The sequence below is a fragment of the Chlamydotis macqueenii genome, chromosome 30, assembly GCF_036417535.1.
Source record: "Chlamydotis macqueenii isolate bChlMac1 chromosome 30, bChlMac1.mat, whole genome shotgun sequence".
Lineage (NCBI taxonomy): Eukaryota > Metazoa > Chordata > Aves > Otidiformes > Otididae > Chlamydotis > Chlamydotis macqueenii.
The window spans coordinates 809,689-828,073 of NC_141585.1; the positions used below are offsets into that span (position 1 = coordinate 809,689).

An 18,385-nucleotide genomic window follows, 5' to 3' on the forward strand; every position below is an offset into this window, starting at 1 on the left:
CTGGCCCCAGTGGGAGCGTTTGGTCGCTCCCGTGAGGCCGAGGGTGAAATGATTTCGTTTGGGAAGCGGCTGCTGCGAGCGCAGGGCGACGCCGGGCCCTTGGGATGGAGGAAGAGCGTCTGCCCCGGGATCTGGGGCAGGAACGCCATCGAAGAGCCCGACCCTGGCGTGGGCGGCCGCTGAAACAGCCCCAGGCCCAGCCTGACGCGCGCGGAGCACCGGGGTTGCTGGTCCGGGTGCTTTTGGGGGACAGGGGGATGCCGGGGCGCGAGCGGTCGTCTCCTCTGGTGCGAGGGACGCGCTCTGCCGTGGAGCTCGGGCAAAGCCCGCGCGTGGGAGCCGCCCGTCCTGTTGGGAGCGGGCTGGGGAGGGAAGAGCTGCCGGCTGCACCCTCTTTTGCGGGTTCTCCGTGTCTTGCTTCTCCCGTCACCCGCTCTCGAGCCGCAGCCGCGTGCTCACGCCCGGGAACGTCGGGATCGCCGAGCAGAAGTACCGACGGTGCCTTGGCCCGCGGAATGCCGCAAGCCTGGCTCAGGCTGGGCCTGCTGTGGCTCTGCCGGCAGGGATGCCATCCTGGAGAGGTCCTGGATGGCTGCGTCGGGCTGGAAGAGCCGAGTCTGGGGGCCGTGGGGTGGATTTGGAGAGGGGCTGGGCTGTGGGAAGCGAAGCTCCTGCTTCCCTGCGTTTCCAGCGAGTTTTCGGGCAGCTAAACATCCCCTGCAGCCTAGGGGGTGGAAAATCCCGCAGTTTCTTGGCTGTCCTATAGCCCCCGCTGGCTGAATTCCTCATTCCACTGGTAACAATCCTAAACCCGCGCCATCGACGGGGCGGAAATCCGTGTGCCTGGGTTGGGCGGTGGCACGCTGGTGGACACCCGGCCGCTCGGCGCCGGCCCCGCCATGGCACGGGGACACCGTGTTTTCCCACCACTGTCGAGCAGTAATCCCACCGCGTGGGTCTGCCTCCTGGGTTTTTTCGGCACTGCTGGTTGCTCTGGTGTTTTTTGCACCGGGAAAGGCCGTGTGTCGAGCCAAAATGTTGTGGGGTTTTTTGGTTTTGTTTTTTTTCCCCGGGTTATTTACAACATGCAGAAGCCGTATCAGCTGCAGGTGCCAACGAGCGATTCTTCCGGTACCTCTGGCTCTCAAATTAAACACTCCAGATTAAAGCCTGAGCCCTAAGCAGGAGCGAGTCTTTCATTCCAGAGCTCAGTCACGCCTTGCGACATCTTGCGTTGCTCGGCGGATGACGCAATAGCTCACCCCTTGCCTAACGCCGTTGCTCAAATGGCGAGGTCCCTCCGCCTGGCCGTAGAGGAGGTACGAGATCTCTTCTCACCTCTTTTTTCAGTTCGTTTGGGTAGGCTGGGAAAAACCAAAGCCTGGGAGAGCCTGCGTAGGCTCCGTGGAGGCTTTTTGGGGGTGACCATCTAGTTTGGAGGGCTTTTGGGAGCCCTCAGGTTGCTCAGAGAAGTGGTATTGCAAATTCCTGTCCAGTTTGCTCAATATTTGATTTCTGAAGAGTCTCGTCCTGCTCGAACCAAGTCATCGCCCTCTGGAGGAGCCTCTTCTTTTTTCCTGCCTTCACTGGAAACTGGTTCGTCCCATCCTCAGACCGATGTCCTTCGGAAGTGCCGGTCCTTCTGCAGTGGGAGCCCAGCTGCTCTGGAAGCTGCTGGAGAGGCTGAGTTGGAGCCGAGTCTCCTTTCTCCCGCTTTATCGCTGAGATAGGAGGCGCAGAAAGCATGCGGAGGTCAGGTAGGCGTCCTTCCTCCCGTCCTGGGGGGTCGTGTGGAAGGAAAACCTTCTGTTGTACTCGGGGGATGGAGCCTTACACGGTTTGAAGTTTGGCAGACAGTAGCATTTTAGAGTTTTCTTTAAATCTTCACTCCTCTGTGCTCTTTTGGAGTGTTGCTAGGTGCCTCTTGGGAGCTGGCTAGAAAACTTCCAGGAGGATGTCGTTTCTTGGTTGCACTCTTCAGAAGAGCGATCCTCTCCCTGATTCTAGCTGCTCTAGGGTCTTGGTGGATACCACCATCCAAAAGACCTCTTGGCTTTAGAATCTTGAACTTCTTTGGGCTTTTAATCCTGAAATCGCAGAATAATTGAGGTTGGAAGGACCCTCCAGAGGTCTTCATCCCATCCCCGTGCTCCGGCCACGGCCACCTCAACGTTAGGCTGCTCAAGTGCCATCCAGTTGAGTTTTGAGCATCTCCAAGAATGGAGATGGCCCGCGCCTCTGACCTGTCCTAGAGCTGTCCCGCTCTCACCAGGAAGAGTTTCCCATGTTGTGACTTTCTTGTCCTCTTGTTGCACGTGTCCAGTGGGAGTTTGGCTTCATCTTCTCTACGTCCTAAATTAGCGCCTGTCGGCAGCACCTTCGTACTCTCATCTTGAAGCGGAACGAGCCCATGTTCCCCCAGCCCATCTTCTTCCATCGTGTCCTCCAGTTCCCGTTGGTTAGGGACCTTCGTCGGGCTGGCGTCATGGGACGCTGGATCTATCAACGTCTCTGTGACCTCCTGACCCAGCAGGGCGACCTCGCTAATTATTACAGCCACACGTTGGTGCGTTAGTCGAGTGGCTCCGACACAAAGCAAACCGGACATTTTGCGTGGAAGCGTCTGCCGTATGAAGAGCAGCGATGTGGAAAAGCACCTCCAGGTGCATCCTGGTGTTTTCTGGGGTGGTGGTGAAGGTTTAGGCAGAACTTTTGCACCGTGGTACGCTACCGAGCGTCTCGAGCGTGCCGTTAACCTCTGCTTATCGACCCTGACCGTGGTGGCCTTGGCGCGCCGGGGCTCTTTCGGCTCTTCTGGAGCTGTTGGTATTTCTCAACGCATGACCTTTGAGATGTGTTATGTAACGAACCATCGCTGAATTTGTCCAGGGCCGGGCCTGCCGTGTCTCGGAGCTCCGCGTAACTGCTCCCGTGCTGGGAAACTCGCAGGTTTGTCCCTTATCTCCGGCTTTGTGTGTGTGTTTTGGCCAGGGGCTCGTACGGTGGCTTGATTTCCTGGCCAGGTTGCTTTAACTCTTGGGACAGAGGAAGAACAGAGAGGAGAGACACGCGGCCCCGAAACGAGGGCGCTTGACCCCTCGGAGGAGAGGCTGGGAGCTCAGAAATGAATTCCGATTCGCCGCGCTCCCTGGGAGACGCTGCAGCCGCGCTCCTGTGGTCAGAGGAGCAGGATTACCATAGAGGGTAAACGTGAGCCTCCTCAGTCCGAGACGTTCAACTCCCTCATCTCTCGCCGTTTCCAAGAAACCGGGATTTGCAGGGAGCGCGGTTACGTGCTCATCAGGAGAAAGATAAATCACCGCGTGTTTTCCTCTAAAGGAGACAGTTTCTAAAAATAGGAGCTGTGCTGGAGCTCTGGAGAACAAAAGAGTCCCTGGGAGGCTCCTGCGCGGTCCTTTCTCGGCCGTCGGTGCTCTCTGCCCCCTCCATCCCGCGCTGGGATTCATGGAAGTGTTTAAAATCGGCCGATTTGGGAGGGTTGGGTTTTTTCCCTCATCTTTTCCCCCAGCATTCCCACCCCAGCCGGTTGGTGACTCAGGCTTTCCTGAACCAACGCGGCTGCTCTCCTGTGACCTTGGCAGCCTGGCCCTGCGTCCCGCCAGCCCTTTCCGAAATGATTTTGAAGCCCAGTGGAGCTGATCTGGGAGCCAGGGGTGCTGCCACCTCTCCGGGACGGGCTCTGATGGCAGATAAACCCCAGCAACGTCCGCGGTTCCAGAGGTTCCTTCTAGATGAAGGGTCTCAAACCCCATCATCTCCGGGTGAGTCCTCCGTGTTGGAGGTGCTCAGCCTCAAAAGTCTCGCCTCTAAGGTGGCTCACCCAAGACGCTGGAAGCATGGGAACCCACCCCTGGCTTTTCATGCCCCTCCTCTGCTTCTGGGGCAGGTCCTGCCCTGCCTTCGCCATCTCCATAACCAGCACGGTGGTCTGAATACCACGTTCCTCCTGGTTTTACGGCACGTAACCAGTAATCCGGGGAATAAATGCGAGCTCTGAGCGGCTGTGGAGGTCACTTTGGGCTGCAGAGGCTCTCGCAGGCTGAGCCCGCAGACCGTGGGAGCACAATCCATCTCCTTGGCCGCGCGTTTCCAAAGCGCTTCCCAGGGTGTGCAGTTCGATCCTGCTCTCTCTCATCTTTGCGTTCGACATTGAAGCTCTTGGGGTCACTGGTGGAGGCTGAGCTGCTCCTCGCCTGCCCCTCCGCTCCCTGAGCCCCGGGCACGATCCGTACCGGGTCTGCACCATCCATCAAGCCCTGGACGCCTCCTTCCCGTGGCCTCCCGGTTATTTCCACCGCGCCAGCGAGCTCCAGGCGACTCTTGGGCTGCTGGGCGTCCCGTGACCCAAGATGATGATGATGACAATGGGAGCAGGGACGCAGGACAACTCCTCCTCCCAGCAGCAGGCTTGCTTGCCCAGGGCCGGGCTGCTGGGCGTCCCATGACCCAAGATGACGATGATGGGAGCCGGGACGTGGGACAGTTCCTCGTCCCAGCAGCGACCTTGCTTGCCTGGGGCTGGTTCGCAGCAGGAAACGATGTGGAGTCACCCAGCGACGCCTCGGCCTCGCCAGGCTCCCAGCCTCGCCTGTCATACCCAGTGAGTCCAGGCTTTCCCCGCAGCTGGGACAGGGATGGACCGGGATGGGGGGATCCGGCATGAGGAGTGAGACGCCCACGTCCTGCCCGGAGCTCGATCCCGGCTGACGGAACCCCTGGGCCAGGTTGGTTCTGTCCAGATGTCCTCAGCGGACGCAGCCGAAGGCTTTCTTCCTCCTGAGGAAGGATGCATCTGGGTCTCAGCAGACCCTGCAGATCTTCAGGAGACGTTTGCCTGCCTGTCGCCGCCGCCTGGAATCCTGCCTTGCCTCTTCTCGCGAGCAGGCATGGAGATGACTTAGCCCAGGAGCCATCTCAGGGGTTTGGCCAACACCGGAGCGAAGCAAAGCTCCTCCGAGCCCTAAATGATGCTCAGCACCGGCCTAGCACACGCGCAGACACCCAGAGACGCCCCGCGTGCCAGTCCAAGGGCGAGGAAGCGCGCTGGCACTGGGGAGCCCCGGCCGCAGAGCCGGGGGAACCGGTCGTCTTCCCAGAACAGACCATGGCAACCCCTGTTGAGCCGCTCGGCCGTAGCTCCGTACCGGATCCCTCTCCGGTGAGCGGTGGCAGCGGGAGCGCGGCCAACGGCGTGTGCGTCTTCCCGTTAAACTGCTTAGCCGTAGGAACGATTATCCAGCAAATAGTTGCGCGCAGGATTAAACCCTCTGAAGTGTGGCTTGGAAATCCTCCCGTAATCCGGAGCCGGCTGGAGGAGGGAAGGACGGGCAGCGGGAGCAGGGGGGGGTTTATCTGCTGGGAAAGCTTTTTTAACACATTAAAAAAAATCAGTTTATTGCAAATTGCGTTGAAGAAGCCTCGCTTGGGCACTGACCTGGGAGCTTTCCTCTCTGTTGCAGATGAGCCTGATCCTGCCCTCTCCGGTGCCGTCCCAGCCCCAGCTCCCAGGACTGAACTCGGGTAAGTTGCCAAGGGACATCGCAGAGCGGGGAGCACCTCTCCCCTTGCTAACGGTGCTCCGGTTACGCAAAGCCCCAGAATATCTCCCTGGCTGTCCCCGCAGAGGGTTGTCCCACCAGCAAGGACGTCAGCAGGTCCCTCCGGAGCCAGCCAGCACGGCCTCCTCACTGCCGAGCAGCCGTGGTTGCTCTAATTTATCTCGTTTTGTCCTGCCTCCCACCAAACCGCCCTGCTTCTGCCTGCCCTGAGTCACCCCTGGGGGCGTCCCAGTTCCCCTGGGGGCGTCCCAGTTCTCCTGTGGACACTTGGCTTGGTTGCGTTGGGTGTCCCGAAGCGGCTGAGGGATGTCCCAGGTAGCTCTGAGCACCCTGGAGAACGCAGACGGAGAGGTGCCAGCCCGAGGGTGCTGCAGAGCGGGGGTCCGTGTCCCCTCCTCGCGGCACCGGGGGCCCGCGCCTGGCTCAGGGTCACACTCCGTCTTGGCCCGTTTAGCAACGCAACCGATGCCCGGCGCGTTTTAACGGGCTTATTTCAGTATCTGCTGCGGACGGATCCTTCCCGGGCCAGCGGTTTCCACAGCGAGTTATTTTTAAGAAGGTTTGCAGGGTTCACGGTGCGTGTGGGAATCGCATTTCCCTGCTGTCGCGCCGCAGACGATGGCGAGCCTGTCCTCCGGTGCGCGGATGTTTCTCTCGAGTGAAAACAGGGAAAAGTTTGGAGCCGGAAGGGCGAGCGCGGTGGGGTGGGAGGGTCGGTTCGCCCCTAAACTTGGCTTTTTCCAGGAACGAGGTGGAAATAAATAGGTTTAAAAAGAAGGAGAGAGGGAGGCAGCGCGAGAAGCCTGTGGAGCTGGCAGCCCTGCTGTCTCCAACAAAGGCGCTTTGTTCCCCGGCAGCACAACCTGACTCGGGAGATGGTGTTTTGCTGGCCCTGAGCAGCTCCTTCCACGAGGTTTCGAGTCACCGAGCTTCTCCGGGTGTCAGGCTCCGCGATCCGGCAGGTTTCTTCCCTAGAGATGGTTTAGCAGGGCGCAGGAGCCGGGACGTGGCTGTTGGCATTCGTGCCACGGGTGCTGCGGAGAGAGGGGGAAGCTGGCCGTGAAGCGGGCTGTGGAGGACAGAAGCTGGGACGCATCCTTAGGTCAGGGGTGGGACGCGGAGGAGCTTTGCCTCGCTCCGCAGCTTGGCGGACATCCCAAGTGTGCGCAGCCCCAGAGCAGGCATCTGCCAAACCCCCGAGAAGCTGCCATCAGGGACGCTGGGGCTCCTCGATCTCCTGGACCCCAATTCAGAAGCCTCAACGTGGGAATCTGGTGCCATCCAAGGCTCCGCTTCCCCGCCGAGCCTCCCCCCACCCCAGCAGAAGGGCTCGAGGCTCTTTAGATCCTGTCTCATAGCTGTTGGTCCCATGCCAGATGTCTCCAGTCCCTTGAGGTATCTCAGAGAAGACCAAAGGTCTCTGTTGCGCCCTCACCGTGTCCCTTCTTCCCTGAAAAAGCCTCCAAGCCCAATGCAGGACTTTCAAAACCACGAGGCTGGGACTGCCCGTGGGTTTGCTCGGCCCCTCTCTAACACCCAACGCTTCTTTGGTGCCGTGGTGGTACCCACAGCACCTGTCTGGGTGGCATGGGGCCACCCAGTCCAGCTGTAGAGCTCCCCCCGTGGAGGCTGTTATGTTCTCCAGCTGTTTGATGGGGTCTTCCCAACTTTGGGGAAAGGTTTCGAAGAGGATGAGGAGGAACCACCTTGATCCATTGTGACCTGGGTTCTCCACACAGGGGGGACAGACTTCCCACTCCTGCGGTGGAGAGGGATCGCTCAGGGACTTTCACTTACTCGTGGAGACAAACCATCCTTTGGTCCCAGAGACCTTTGGTGTGGTCCATGTTGGTGCTTAAATCCATTTTCATGCAACTTTGAAGAGCTCCTTGGCCTGTTCTTTGGCCTCGTAGTAACAAGTCATCGCCAAGAGCAAGTCTCCCTGCTGGGCTGGGTGGAAAGGGGGAAACGAGGTGTCCAGGCATCCTGAGAAGTTAGCGAGGGAAGGGGAAGGAGAAGCAGAGAGTGGGGTGGAGCGAGGGGAAGACGACTTCTGGCCCAAGGCAGGAACGGGTGACGTGGTGATGGGAACCCAACGCTCCTGTTGTGCCTGGTGTGAACGTCACAGAGCCACCCTGGGGAGCAGATAGGGCCATCTCCAAAACCAGCTTGGAGCAAGCCCAGGAGAAGATGCAGAAGTGATTCTAGCCAAGGGAGGGTGGGGAGGGATGGGCTCGTTTTTCTCCTAAGCCTTTAATATTCGGGGCGAGATGGAAGGAAACGTTAAATCCCCGGCCCGTGTTACGCCGTAAGACCGCGCAGGCTCGCTCTGGGTCCAGGACAGCCCTTTTGTAGATGGAGATGTTTGCGTTACCCCGTTAACTGGTTATTAACTCTCACAACTCACTTGCAGCTCCACGAACGAAGAGCATTTGGAGTTCCAGAAGGCTTTGTACAGAGCGGATGCCAGGAGCTCCCTAGACCTGCGAAACATGACCGTGTCCGGCAGCGTCGCCTGGGACACCTCCGCCCTGGAGACGAGAGCGGGTGATGGGAGAGAAGAAAGCACTTTAGAGAGATTCTCTGGCTTGAAGGACCCGAAGGACGCGCGGTGCGTAAAGGAGTCGGCATTCGCCTTGGAGCCTCCGGTTGTAAATACGGTGCAGGTGGATCCCGAGCAGCTGGAGAGCGACTCCGAGGACCTGGATGGTGGCAAGGTGGCAGCAGAGACGCCCAGCCCTTGCGCTGGGGCACCGGTTGGCGGCGGGGAGGAGAAATATCTCAAAAATGAACCAAAGCAACTTGAAGGCCTCAGCAAAGAGCACTTAGAGAAAAGCAAGAGGGGGATCCAGAGGGTTGACTGGATCTCTAGCCCCAACAAAAGCCCAAGTCCTCATTACAAAGACATAAGCAAGCCCACAGATGTAGCAACCAACTTGCCCTTTCGGGGACGGGCTGTGCGTGAAGTGCCTCCTCCGCTGACTCCAACGGTGTTCAGAAAAACGCTAAACCCTGTCCTCGGCAAGTCCAAATCCCTGGAGAGCTCCTCGTCCCACAGGAAGGGGCTGATGGTTGATTCGGACTTGGGCGAAATCAACCCGCTCAACGCGGCCGAGTGGACAATCCAGAAGCCGAGTCTTCAGCTTGGCATGGACGTTGCTGTCGGCAAACAGTCCTGGACGGTGAACGCCGAAGACTCGGTGGAGCGGATCCCATTGATGTCTCTGGAGCCCGCTCCCTGCAGCTCCTATGACATCGAGATGAGGCCCTACGTGTGCAGCGTCTTGTTGGAGGAGCAGGGGAAGGAGGAGCTGGGGCCAGAGGAGGACCCTACGGTGTACACCTGCATCGAGTGCAGCATTTACTTCAAGAAAAAGGAACATTTGATGGATCACATGCTTCAGCACAACCGTGGACCAGGGCGGGACCAAGACGGAGACGCTTTGGGAGGGCAGTGTCAGTTCTGCTGCAACGAGTGTGGGTGGGCCTTTGGAGACCCCACGTCTTTGGAGCAGCACAAAAGGCTCCACCAAGAGTCTAGGGAAAAAATAATCGAAGAGATCCAGAAGTTGAACGAGTTTCCAGACGAAGGCCGGGAAGCCCGGCTGCAGTGCCCCAAGTGCGTCTTTGGCACGAACTCCTCCAAGATCTTCGTGCAGCACGCCAAGATGCACGTCAAGGAGCGGAAGGACCAAGGAGCAAAGAGCATGAATCTCTTTGGAAGCACGGGCAGCGGAGAAATACGGGATAGCCCGGTGCACGGCATCTACAAACACTTCAAACCGAACGAACACGTCTCCCTGCAGATGCAGGCACCGCCTCACGGCAGCGGCAAAGGGCTCAGCACCTGCATGCTCTGCAGCTTCCCGGCTCCCAACGAGAACATCCTCAAGGAGCACATGAAGTACACCCATTCTCACCTCTCCTGGGACGCCGAGGTGTACGAGGATGACCCCAATCAACCGGGAACTAGCCGAGATGCCTACAGCCCAGCCAGGCCGGGCCGGTTTGCAGAGACGGATTATTTCGGCAAAGCGGACCGGCTTTTCCCTCCGCCTCACCGAGAAAGCGCCTCGCATTACGAAGCTGTCCACGCTTTTGGCCTCACTCACCCAAGACTCGACAAAAGCAACGGGGCGAGTAAGAAGGACTACCAGACATCAGGGTTTCACGCCAGGAAAGCAGCTCCGTACGCTGCCCCGCACAAAAACCTGGGCTTGTCCGGTTTTCCCTCCGCGAAAGCTTATTCCCAGTTTGCTCTGCAGCAGCTGAAAAAAAAAGCAGCAGCTCAGCACCTCGAGGGAGAAGGCGACGGCCTCAGGAGCCACCCCATGGGGCTGGAGGAGCTCAGGCATAAGTGGATGTTGGCCAGCGACGCTGGGAGCATGGAAGAGGAGATCTCCGTAAGCACAGAAATCTACCTGAGCGAGAACAGAGGCATCAAACCCGTCGCCATCCCTCAAGCTGCCTTGGACCTCAAGAGGACGTTCAGAGACACCTTGAAGGCCACGGATTCTTCCATAGCTTCGGAGGAGCAGCAGCAGCAGTTGCGGAAGATGGTCCCCATCGTCCTCCTGGAGGAGGTGAACGTGCACCCCAAGGCGACAAAGCGGCCCCGGGGGAAGCCTTTCAAGAAGAAACCGACGCTCCCTTCCCGGGAATTCCTGATGGAAGAGCCCCTTCCCTTGGATATGCTCCTGTTGGACGCTCCTCTGGAGGGTCCTCTGGAGCTTGATGACCTCTTGGACTCCGACTCCCCCATGCTGAAGAACGAGGAGAGGAAATGTCCCTACTGCCCAGACAGGTTTCACAACGGGATCGGGCTGGCGAACCACGTGCGGGGCCACCTCAACAGAGTGGGGGTGAGCTACAACGTCCGTCACTTCATCTCGGCGGAAGAAGTGAAAGCTATTGAGCAAAAATTTTCCTTCCAAAAGAAGAAGAAAAAAGGTAGTATGTATTCAATTCAGCGTGCTTTCTATTTTCTCGTTCTAATCGGTGGGGTTTGCTCCTCCCGCCAGCTGGGTACGTATGGCACCGCGGCCAGCCTGACCCGCGGCGGCCGCGGCGCAGCGGGTGGCGTGCGGTTGTCTCGGGCGCGAAAAAGCCCCTCGGCGGCCTGACCCGGGGGTTTTGGTGGCCGTGCTGACCGTCTGCCCTTCTTTCCGCAGTTGCCAACTTCGACCCGAGCACCTTCAGCCTGATGCGGTGCGAGTTCTGCGGGGCCGGTTTCGACACGCGGGCGGGTCTCTCCAGCCACGCCAGAGCCCACCTGAGAGACTTCGGCATCACCAACTGGGAGCTCACCATCTCGCCCATTAACATCCTCAAGGAGCTCTTGGCCAACTCCGCGGAGCATCCGATGCTGCAGGCGGCGATGGGAGCGGAGCCCTCGTCCCCGAGCCGAGAACGGGAAGCTCACGGCTTCGTGCCTCGCAAGAGCATGACGCCCATGTCCGAGTGCAGCGTCCCGCGGTCTCCGCTGTCCCCGTTCCCCCCGCCCTGGGGAGATGAGTCCCTGCAGTCCTACAGAGACGGTGAGTGGCCCCGACCGCCCCGTGCAAGCCAGCAACCCGTCTGGTCTCCCCAAAGCGTCGCGTGCTGCTGAGCGGAGCCGTGCTGGAGCGGGGTGTTTACAGGGGAGGGCTCAGTCGGCGTCACCGGGTGTCTCCATCGTCGACGCTCCGTGTCCCGTGCAATCCGGCGCTGGTTTGGGGGCAGGCGGGTGGAGACGCGCACGGGTGAGAGCTGGGCAGCGCGGTCGCTCGAGGGGCCGATGGAGAGGCCGTGCCCCACCGGGGCGCTGTGCTCTGGACCTTTGGGCTTTGTCGTTTCAGAAGTGTCGTGTTTAGGAACGAGGTTTCCGTCACGGAAACCCCTGAAACTTTGCAAATCCCGGGGCAGAACGCGGCGGGAGGGAAGGAGGAGAGCGCGCTGGCTGGTGCCGCTCCCGCCTGGCGGTGCTCGGCCGCGCAGAAGGCAGGATCGGGTTCGGGGATCTGCGTTCCCCCCTCGGCTGTTTTATTTTCCGAAGGTGTTACGTTACCGCGGGGGGAGCGTGAAGGGTCCTTCCCAAACGGATTTGGCTGGGAGCCGGTCCCCCTCCGCCAGCGAGTTATTCACACGGGATCACCGGTTCTGGAGCAGAGCCTGTCCCACGCAGCTTCCAGGTTTCCCCTGCGAGGTTCCAAAAAAACCCTGAGTTTGCACCCAAACCTTTGCGACGTAGGGTTCTCCCAAAGGCTGAGAACTGGCTCGTGCGTTAGGAAAACCAGGCGCCTCCTGACAGCCGGCGCTGCTGGCGGCAGCGTGAGGCAGCTCCTCGGTGGGTTCTGCTCGGCGTCATCCCGCCTTAGCTGCGTCCCGGCAGCGGGGAGCTGCCTGTCCTTAACTGAAATACCAAACCCCGAAATCCCGGCTCCCCCGACTGCTCCCCGCGCCCGGCCGCTCTCTGGAACGCGTCTCGAGCGTAACGAACACAAATTAAAATCCGAACGAACGCAAACTCTTCTTTCTTGGCGCGGCAGAGCTCGGGTGATGAGCGGCACCCAGCCTGGGCGGTTTCGGAAAGCGCGGCCGGGTTTCTGCTGCCGGCGGCTGGGTGCTCCCGCTGGCTCTGACCAGCACTGGGCAATTTTTCGGCGTCCCGGTGCCCGAAATTCACTGGTGCAGGCTGTTACAGACAGCGCCGCCGTTCTGAAAACTGGAGCTCGGGTGTTTTGTAGTTAGGAAGGGTGGAAAGCGTCGCGGTGAAGAACGAGAGCGGCCACCCTTTGGTAACCGCCGCTCGTGGGAGAAGAGGTGAAAGCCGTGCTTAACTCGGCAGAGCTCGTGCCAGATGGCCCCAGTGTGAAGTTTTAGAAAAAAAAAAGAAATGGGTCATGTCTTGAAATACGATCTTACTTATCGGTACAGGCAGCGTCACTGAAGCTTTTGTCGGCGCGGGGCTGGGAACATCTCCTGCCCCTTGCTGCGCCCGTCTCCCGCCGCCTTGGAATGCTGGTGGGCGTTTGGTGGGAGAGGTCGGGTCGGGAATTGCCTGTTTGGAATTGGAGCTTGGTTTTTGGTCTGCCCCGGCGCTGTGTCTAAACCTGGGTACGGCGGAGGACGGACGCGTGGGATGAGCGACTGCGAGCGTGACCCGCGCGAGAGCAAGAGCTCAACCCTGCCTTAAGCCGGGCTCCTGGATTTAAACTCCCGTGCTCCGTATTCCCTTCCCGGTCTTGGCTTTGGGGGACAATGCCAAGAAAACGGTTAAATTTGGAAATCTTAAAAATCCCTGGCCCGGCAACCTGTTGTGTAACCAAAGCATGCACAGCGAATCACGCGGAGACAGGGATCGGCTTTTGTGTTTAAACCGAGCCTGAGGTCTCTTAGCGACGCTCCCCAGCTCCGGCGTTGGGCTGCCGTGAGTCGAAACCCTCCTCGGTTTGCTTCCCGCCCGGAACGACGCTCTCGGGCCGCTCTGGCTGCGCGCTGAGAGTCTCTGTCGCAACCGACTGAAGAGCGCCGCGCTGCCGATGCGCCGCGGTGTTTATTTAACTCTTCTCCCGGTACGGCTGCGGGGAAGCGGCTGATCGAACGCTGAAGTGGATCTGGAGACGGAGGATGCCGAATCTGTAGCCGGGAGGATTTTAGGGGGGGTGGTTTTAAGCCCACCTGTCCCCGTGTCTCCTCAAATCACTCGTGAGACGTGCGAGAGCTGGCGGGAGCTGCCGCGGGCCTCTGCGGCCATGCTGAATCCTCCACCACTGCTCCCGGTTAAGGAGCGGCCTTAAGGGCACCGGCTTAGCGCTGACGTCCCTGCTCGAGTTTAATTCCAGTTCCAGAATTTGTCGAGGGTTTTAAGCGACGTTAATGGGACGCAGGCGGTTAGCGAGCTCTAACGGCAGGGGGATCTCCCGAAAAGTCAGCGGTGGCACCGCACCAGCCCCGGTGGCGTCTCCACCGCCGGCTCCGTGCTGCGGTGCCGTGGCAGCAGCGATGCCGCTCGCGCTGCGGGCCGATGTCGCAGCTCAACGTCTGCAGGCAGCTCTCCCCGAACCGCTTCCTGCTTCCTTCCTCTGCGCTTCCAGACGCGCGAACCGCCTGAAGGGCTCTGCCGGCCTTGCGAGACGCCTCTCGAGCTGTTACCGAAACCCTCCGGCGCGGGGGCGGGCAGCTGAGCGCTCCGGCGGGGAGAAATCCCCTTGTCAGGCAGCGTTTCGTGCCCGGTTTTCCGCGCCGGCCGCGGTTCGTGGTTTCTCATGGCGCCGCCGCGGGAAACGAAGGCGCAGGGTTCAGCTGCGGGGAGATGCGTTCAAGGAGCACGGAGGTGTTCCTCCGTTCTTGGGCTTGTAACCAAATCACCGCAGGGCCTGAGCGCCTCTGTCCTCACGGGGCGAAGTTTCCCCTCGCGGAGCCGCTCCAGCTGGGACGGGAAGAAGAAATGCGGAGCGGTGTTGGGAAGGGGCTGCGGCTTTGAGACACGCTCGCTCCCTCGCCCTCGGCTGCTTGTTTAAAAACAGCAAAAAAAAAAGCTCTGTAAGCAAAACTGAAAGTCAAAAGGAGGAAGCAGGTGTTGGGTCTGCGGCGAGAACTCGAACTTGGCTGCGCGGGTTCTTCAGCTGGGCGCGCCGGTGGCGAAATGAGGAGATTTTGGTATTTTGCTGTTTTACTGGGGCGGTCTCAGAGGTGACCCGTGCCCTCCCGCGACTTCCAAGCGCGTCCGCGGTACCTAAACCAACGGAGCCTGGCTGCTCCGGGCTCTGCTGGAGGAGGCACCGCCGCCCTCGGCACCCGCGCGGCCGGCGCCAGCCCTCGCCCTCCGAAAACCGGTGAGGGCTGGTGGTGGTAACGTCCAATCCGTTGCTGCTCCCTCCGCCCACGATAAGCAGAGACGGCGGTTTGTACTCCTCTGTAGACCCAAATCTTTCCACCTTCCCCGTTCTGGTTCTCATTTCGCCCTGACTGTTCGCCATTTCCCTCCCCGACGTGCTGACCCCTCCCTGAAGCGCCGCGGGACGCGTCCCGGCTGCGGTGTGGAGAGCGGGGGGCTATCCGGGCTCTTGCCCTTCCAGGATGGGCTGGGACGTAGCGTGGGTTGCAGGATTCACTCTGGTTCGGTTTTGGACAGCTTGAAAGTCTGAAAACCTTTTTTATTTTTTATTTTTTCTTCCCTCCTGCCACCCTTTTCTGTGAGACCGCTGGCTCCCAAGCCGTCCTTGCGGAGTCGGTGGCTTCTCCGAGGAGGTCCCCGTGCTCGGCGGTGGCTTTCCCCGCGTGTTGTGACGGGCAGGGCGTGTCCTGCTGCTGCGACCGCCTCCTCCAAGCCTGGCCTGGCTCGTTAGCGAGTTGTTTGTGTATCTCCTGGCTCCGAACCGGCTGGCAGCCGCCTCGGGAAACACGTGGCGCTCCTTGGCAGGCGCTGGGAAGCGTCAGGCAATGGCATCTCCTCAAAACGGCTCGCAGCTCGCCCTCCGCGCAGCCGGCCTCGCCTTGCTCTGCCTCCCAGGCTGCTTTCGCAGGCTGGGCACCATCATCCTCTGTTCTTCTCCCAGTTTTTATCCGGATGTAACTCCCCGTGATCTCTCTCGCTGTCCTAAACTGCGAGGTCTTCTGCTAGAGCTGGGTTTCTCCCCTTTCTCCTCTCCATCTGCTCCTGCGCAGCCATAGCGATGGTTCTCCAGGTCTAGGAGGAGCCGAAGGTCGTTTGCTGGTTGGCCTCTTACCCCACGCAAAGCCAGGGTCTGTCCTTCCTTCCGGAGCGTGTCTGACGTAACGCGGAGGAGGAGAGGGTCGGTCGGATGGCGCGGGCTCAGGGAATCATTCCCCCACTTGCTCGTATCGAGCCCTCGGATGAGGACGCGGGAGTGGCGCTTGCCCCAGCCATGCCCAGGATCCTGCTTTGGCTGAAGAGCGTCTTCCCCTTCTCCAGAGCAGTTTTCAGAAGTGTTTTTAGGATCCCTTGGGTTGGAAGAGACCCACGAGGATGGCCAAACCCAACTCCTGACTCCACAAAGGGCAGCCTAGAAGGTAACTCTCCATCTAAGAGCATTCTCTGAGCTCCTCCTGAGCACCGGCAGCCTTGGGGCCACGGCCTCAGCCCTGCGGAGCTCGCTCCGGCGCCGGACCACCCTCTCCACAAAGAGCTCTTCCCTAACGGCCAATCTGAGCTTCTGGTGGCGCAGCTTTCAGCCATTCCCTCCTGTCCTGGCACCGGGCACCCGAGAGGGGAGGTCAGCACCTCCCTCTCCGTTCCCCAGCACGAGGAGGTTGGAGACACCAGGGCGGTCATCCCTCAGTCTCCTCTTCTCCAGCCGACCAGCCCTGGCATCCTCAGCCGTTCCTCACACGCCCCTGTGTCCTGTCACCAGCCCTGCTCTCCTCCTTTGGACACCTTCGTGTATTTTTACGTCGTCCTTAGATTGTGGGGCCTCAAGTGCCCACAGGACTCAAGGTCACACCAAGACGTGGGACAACCACGTCTTTCGACCGGTCCGCTCTGCTGTGCCAGGGTACGGGTGGCCCTTTTGGCCAGGAGGGCACATGGTTGCCTCCTGTTGAGCTTCCCATCAACCAGCCCCCCCCAGATCCCTCTACCCCGACCGAACCCCCAGATCCCTCTACCCCGACCGAACCCCCCCAGATCCCTCTACCCCGACCGAACCCCCCCAGATCCCTCTACCCCGACCAACCCCCCCAGATCCCTCTACCCCGACCAACCCCCCCAGATCCCTCTACCCCGACCAAACCCCCAGATCCCTCTACCCCGACCAAACCCCCCCAGATCCCTCTACCCCTACCAACCCCCCCAGATCCCTCTACCCCGACCGAACCCCCCCAGATCCCTCTACCCCGACCGAACCCCCCCAGATCCCTCTACCCCGACCAACCCCCCCAGATCCCTCTACCCCGACCGAACCCCCCCCAGATCCCTCTACCCTGACCGAACCCCCCCCAGATCCCTCTACCCTGACCGAACCCCCCCCAGATCCCTCTACCCCGACCAACCCCCCCGGATCCCTCTACCCCGACCAACCCCCCCGGATCCCTCTCTACAGGGCTGCACTCCCAGACACGTGGAGAACAGGGAGCTCCTGGTGGAAAACGAGTGAAAAAGGGATGGAGTCTGAGTGTCAAGGGCTCCAAAATTGATTTTAGGAGTGTCCTGGGCAGCAGCTAGGGCTGGAAGAGGACATTTATTGGAGGTTTTATCTTTTTTTTGCACGTGTCTTGTTTCTTCCTCGACACTTTGACTTGAGAGCGAAGACCTTGGCGCAGCTGAGCCGCGGCTCCGATTTCCGCCCTGACCTTTGCTTCCTCCGGTTAACTGTGGTTGCCCTCCGCCGAGGATTCGAGAGGCTTTGTGGACGCGGCCTCTCGCCCTCCGTTCCGTCGAGGAGCACGCCCGCGCGTCCCGTGGCGGCTGCGTAGATCGCAGATGAGCGGCGGTTAGGAAAACCCGCGGAGGGTCCGCTCCTGACCCTGCCTGCCGGCGAGGCCAACTTCAAAGCCCGGTCAGGTTGCTCCTGGCCGTGTCCCGCTGAGTGTGGAGAGGGGCGGAGGTGTCCCCGGCCCCGTCCCGGGTTAGCGCGCCCTGAGGACCCTCCTCACGTTCCGGGTCTCGGGTCACGTCTCCTTTTGTGTCGGCCTTTCTGATTTTCCTCCCTGCGTGCCCGTTCTGCGCGCACCCGCAGCCTGACCTACTTTCCGCCGTCTTTGATTCCTGTCTCGAGTTGCAGGTTACTGAAAAGCTCACGTTGGCCTCCTCCTTCCCTCCCCTCCTTCCCCTGCGCGCGGGTAACACGGGCCCTTGCCCTTGACGTCGTCTTTTCTCCCGGTCTCTGAGGATTTCTGGTAGCAGGCAGCGCCGCAGGGAGGCCGGACGTTGGTTTGTAGCCTGAATTCGAGCTCCGGTTTCACTGCTGCTGATCTTCGGGAGCGAGAGACGGCGTGAAATCTCTTAGCCGAGTCCTCCAGCGGAGGAATCGTGGCGTGAGGATCCCCGTGGGCAGCACTCGAAGGCAGACGGTCGCAGTAACCTATTGCACTCTTGGCAGCCAAGGACAGAAACTGTCCCTTTCCCTTTCCCGGTGTTTTTGGGAGACGCTGGTTTAACTGCTGGAGAAGGGGATCTTGCGGGGGGGCTCTGAGTTGGGATGACCCAGGGATGCTGCGACCACGTCGGGTTCGAAACCAGCCTCGCGGCCGCCTCCGCGTCCCGGCAGCGGAGAGAGGACCAGCACCTGTTTCTTGTATTTCTCCTCTCCCCGTGACATTTTGGTGAGCCCTTGCGCCCGCCCCAGCGACTCCTCCTGACCTCCTGGTCCTGACCTTGGTTCTTCTCCCGCCCCGTAAGCCCAGGAGCGGTTTTACGCCTTCTGCCCCGGCAGAGAGCGAAGAGAGGAAGTTCAGGCGCCGTTCATTAGCAGCCTGTCGGCCTCGGCAGAGCCAGCGAGGGGAAGCGCGGTGTTTAAATCGATTCGATAGCTCGAAAGCGCGACAGAGAGCTGGCAAAGCCCCTTGGCGAGGAGCCGGCTCGCGCAGAGCTCGGGGCGCCGCGGGCTGGCCAGCGAAGACGCGTGCTTTCGTCCTCACCCGGCAGCGAGCCCGCGATCAGGCAGTGCTGCCTGGCCCGGCCTTTTCCCCGTATCCCTCGTTGCCTTCGCTGGATCTTCCGGAAGACTTGGCTCAAATTTGGGGAGCTGTTTTTTTTTTTTTCAGATCAGAGCTCAGCCCCGCAACACGGGCTGCTCCGCAGATTGTCTCCCACATCCGGGTTAAAGCAGCAGGTTGTCCAAGCGGAGCCTTTTCCCAGGCGCGGC

At 60.3% G+C, this 18,385-nt stretch overlaps 1 protein-coding gene across 1 annotated transcript in view; it reads left to right on the plus strand.

Moving 5' to 3' along the window:
* Positions 1-18,385, plus strand: part of WIZ (WIZ zinc finger) — a 56,623-nt gene that overhangs the window by 27,453 nt on the left and 10,785 nt on the right. Inside the window, 3 exon segments of the mRNA XM_086769026.1 lie at positions 5,481-5,541; positions 7,993-10,529; positions 10,751-11,116. Coding sequence (XP_086625152.1) covers positions 5,481-5,541; positions 7,993-10,529; positions 10,751-11,116 — 2,964 coding nt within the window.